The sequence below is a fragment of the Trachymyrmex septentrionalis genome, unplaced genomic scaffold (genome assembly GCF_001594115.1).
Source record: "Trachymyrmex septentrionalis isolate Tsep2-gDNA-1 unplaced genomic scaffold, Tsep1.0 scaffold112, whole genome shotgun sequence".
Taxonomy (NCBI): domain Eukaryota; kingdom Metazoa; phylum Arthropoda; class Insecta; order Hymenoptera; family Formicidae; genus Trachymyrmex; species Trachymyrmex septentrionalis.
In genome coordinates, this window is record NW_017304248.1 from 1396100 (window position 1) to 1400425 (window position 4326).

Genomic DNA, 4326 nt, shown 5'->3' on the forward strand with positions numbered 1-4326 from the left:
AATATTAATTATTTTTTTTGTATACATGTTCCATTCTTTGTATCAGATCTTTAATCAGATATATTACAACTATTAGAATTATAGATATATTCGTGGATCATCGAAGTAGCAGTTCCCGTACGATCGCAGAGATAGCAGTACGCTATGTTGGAGTACAGCTTAAGATGGACAACTGCTTGGAAGCACTATGAAATTAATTACCGAATTCAAGGATGTTTTTTTTTAATCATAATTTTGTCTTATAAAAATAATATTTATTTTAGCAATAAAACTGAATTAATTAATTTTATTTTTCTGAAATTTAAAAAACAAAAAATGTTTAAAAATAAAAGCAAATCATAAACAATTTCAGCAAAATTTCAGTAAAGTTTCAATGAAATTTCAGCGAAATTTTTTATATTCTAACAAAATGCTTTCTTGAAAGCCACCTTAGAACTTCAATCAATTAATTATTTCTAATCATTTTATAATTAGAGATAATTATTTATTATAAAAATTGTTTACTAGTAACAAGAAAGTTGTTTCTAAAAATCAATTCTATACTTGTTATGGACTATGTGAAAATTATTTATATGATATATCAATTTTACTTAAAACAAATAAATTTCTTTCCATGTAATTGCTCACAGGAAATTGCAATCCTTGCAATAAAACTTCTTGCGCCTGCGGACATGAGAGTCGCGTGTCAGGTCCTATCCAGCCTGTAACTATGTCATATACAATCACACATCCTAGAGAGTGCGCTAAAATTGAAATCTTTCCTTGCCAACCGGGATGTCGACTCGCAAACATACAGTATAAACTATTTAACTCTTTTTGTAATCCAGCTCGAACTTCAGCACCATACAGAGGACTTGTATAATACAAAATATCCATTGCTGATGTATTAAGCAAGTGACGTATGCTTAATACACTGTAAGGTGTAATTGCGTCTACTATATCTGAAAGAAGAGTTGCACATTCGGTAAAATTAAGTAAATATTAGTGCAATAAAATAGTGTTGTGTATTTTACCTCCATCTAACTTTAACGATGATCGCCATTCAACTGGAAAGAATTCTACTCTGTGTTTAGAATTTGGAAAGTATTTTTGCTTAAGCCAATCCACACAGTCTCTAAAACTATTAATTTATTAATACTTAAAAATAATATTATTTTATAAAAATATAATACCATACAAAATACAGTATCATACAAAATGTTTTATGAAAAAACTGACAAACTTCTAAAACATGTTTTGGAGACCATTCTAAACAAAAAAGATAGAAGAAAAGATGTAGAGGAATTTATCCGAAAGTAAAATTCCAAATATTAACGAAGATACAGTTCGCACCACACCGTATTTTCGTTAATTAAGAATGTCAAAAAAGATAATTATACTTCAAATATATAGAAATAAAAATAGTTATTCTCGATCATTCTCGATAATTTAGAATGAGTCCATTAAAAAATGCGCCTATTAATATGATTAGTGACTGCAGAACATTTTAGAAATTTATCAATTTGTTTACGAAACACTCAGTATGTTACAAAAAATAATTATTGTTATACCATGTGGTATTACGGATAATTTTCCCTGTATCTCGCTTTTGTCCTATTCCATGAACAACAAATACTAGATGATCAATATCACGTGGCTTGTCCTCTATATTTGTACGCGTTTTATAGCCTCTTTTTAATCGATAGCCTGTTGCTGTCCATTTAGAGTAGAAAAAAATGTATTGCAATAATACATAAAAATACGAATGGTTTCATTTTTATTATTATTTATGGTTTCATTTTTATTATTATTAATTCTGAACTTACTTTTAGCAAAACCCAACTTTGATGTAACGCTACGCATTAATTTAGTAGGTGTATATTCGCTATATAATGTCACATCATTAACCGAGTGCCAATCAACGTGAAACTCGGAAAATTGCTCAGTATGTAACACTGAAACCGCAATAAGTTTTAAAATTTATGTAAGGACATGCTACACAAGAAAATCAAGAAAATGAAAACAATTGAAAGAGTACCTTTATAAGATTGAGGAGGATTTGTATCACACGTAATGATATTTTGATTGCTGCTTTCCTTTTGGAATAATTCAAGATGTACCTTTTCTATTACTTTGGAATGTTCTGTTTCCAAGGGTATCCAACTGCCATCATAATACCATGTACCCCTCATAATTTCCCATTCTTCACCTTCAACAAGAATTTACAAAGATTACTGTATTTGTATGAACTAATAATTTGAGTGCTTTGCGCGCGCGCGCGCGCGTGTGTGTGCGTGAGATCAAAATAAATAATTTCTACATATAAACTATAAACCTGAATACTCGCTACTTAACTTTACTAAGGCGATGTTCCAAAGTAATAATCTTTTTAATTCTACTATTGATCATACTCCTAATTTTCATGAAAAATTTGAAAAATCTACACAATTTGTTAATATAAAAATTACAAAATAATATTTTTGAGGCTTCCGCAAGTATTTTTTTCAAGGAAATTACAGTTTACAAATATTATCTTTGTGTCTTAATTAATACACCGTCAAATATGCTAACATTTCGTGAACATTGCAGTTCACAATTGGCATTTAACAATGTATCAAGAATCAAGACACGATATTAGTAAAATACTACCTTAAATTACAAAATATTGCAGTTCTAAATAGTCCATTATTAATAATTTAAATAGTTTACATTTGTAATACATATTACAAAGCGAGATACATAGCGAGCCAAAAGTTTAAACCCATTAACTGAAAATATCTACAGTATAACATAAAATCAAATTTTATCTTATACTCTTTTAAATATATTATAATTTAACATATTTTTATTATTTAATTTTTTTACAAAAAAATAAAAAATAATATAAAATATTTGAAAATTCTAACAAAGTTTTTACAAAAAAAAAAAAATAACAAAACATCAGATACTTTTTTTCGTCAAAGTAATTTACATTTAATCTCACCTTTAGATATATTTAATCACTTCTTTTTTTATTTTTTTCAAAACTATCATGTGCTATCATATTATCGCAGCAAAACTTGAGCATAGTTTACCTTCATAACGTGACTGCAAAATCATGCGGCAGAAATTACGCACAATATGTTATTTATTAATGACAATTTGTTGTTATTTAATCATGAAAATAGCAAAAAATTATGTTCACTTAATAAGTTAATGTAATAAAATTTATTAATTTATATTCTTAATGATTTCAGCTAGGACTGAACACTGGTCTACACTGATGCATATTAAAATGTCATATTCCCAGTGTACTACTAATGAAAATACTGATATAAAGAAAATAAGTTTTTAATCATAGTCAAACAAATAAAATATAATTTGCAATTATTGTATCGCACGCGTACAAATAAAACAGTTAAAAATAATTTGTAACTGTTAATTGTGAAATATAATTCCGATGTGATTGCAATTTCATATTTGATAATTTATACCAAAATCATCTTTAGCTGTGTGTGTGTGTGTGTGTGTGTTGTGTTTGACTTGGAAATGTGAAAGTATCAAACTGTATTTATGGTTGACTATGATTAACTTTTGCTTATATTATCACTTCTTATCAGTGGACTGAATATGGTCTGATTAGAAGTCAAAGCATTTACCATTATAAGTATACTCACACACTATTTTTCCTCTATTTAAAGCATTTAAAATATTTCCATTGTTTTTAATAATACGATAAAATGTTAAATAGAAAAATTGTTTTGAAGGCAATGTGACAAAATTATCACATTTTTAACAATTCATCACTATTTTTTAAATAAAATTATATGATTTGTTTTACATAATAATCCCTTTAGTTATTCTGTACATGAAAAAATATTAAAGTAAAATATTTTGACATGAAATATGCAAAAAATAAAATAAAATAAAATGTAAAATGTCTCGTTAACTATTGACTTTTTAGCAATTTCATTTTAATACTTTTATTAACGGAATCATATTAAGCGAAAAATTCATAGAACTCCATTTGGAAATGATTTTGAAATCTCGTAAAATAATAAGTATGAAAAAATATGCTACTTACGATAATATTTGCTCCTATAAAACAAACAACTTTTCTATTTTATATTTTGTCACATTGTTATATTGTTATTAAAACAAGAAAAATTTTCTAAATGCTCGAATAAAAGAAAGTGTCCTATATATGCAATTTATAATATTAAATATTAGCATGATTAAGATCCATTTTGGTTCATTAAATTATTTCTTTTATTTGTAATATTTATTTAAATGTATAAAATATAATGATAATATAGCAGCTCAACTAGAATTTTTGTTTTGTTTTGATGCTACTTGTGATTAAATAAA

General features: G+C 26.4%; 1 protein-coding gene across 2 annotated transcripts in view; it reads right to left on the reverse strand.

Moving 5' to 3' along the window:
- The window catches only part of LOC108751595 (phospholipase DDHD1-like), a 9390-nt gene that overhangs the window by 2040 nt on the left and 3024 nt on the right, over nucleotides 1–4326 (reverse strand). For both annotated transcript variants that reach the window (XM_018491862.1, XM_018491854.1), the window contains exons 3-7: nucleotides 2018–2188; nucleotides 1806–1934; nucleotides 1551–1692; nucleotides 1014–1120; nucleotides 628–941 (exon numbers count right to left, since the gene is read on the reverse strand). In XM_018491862.1, the coding sequence (XP_018347364.1) occupies nucleotides 628–941; nucleotides 1014–1120; nucleotides 1551–1692; nucleotides 1806–1934; nucleotides 2018–2188 (863 nt within the window). The remainder of the gene's footprint in view (nucleotides 1–627; nucleotides 942–1013; nucleotides 1121–1550; nucleotides 1693–1805; nucleotides 1935–2017; nucleotides 2189–4326) is intronic.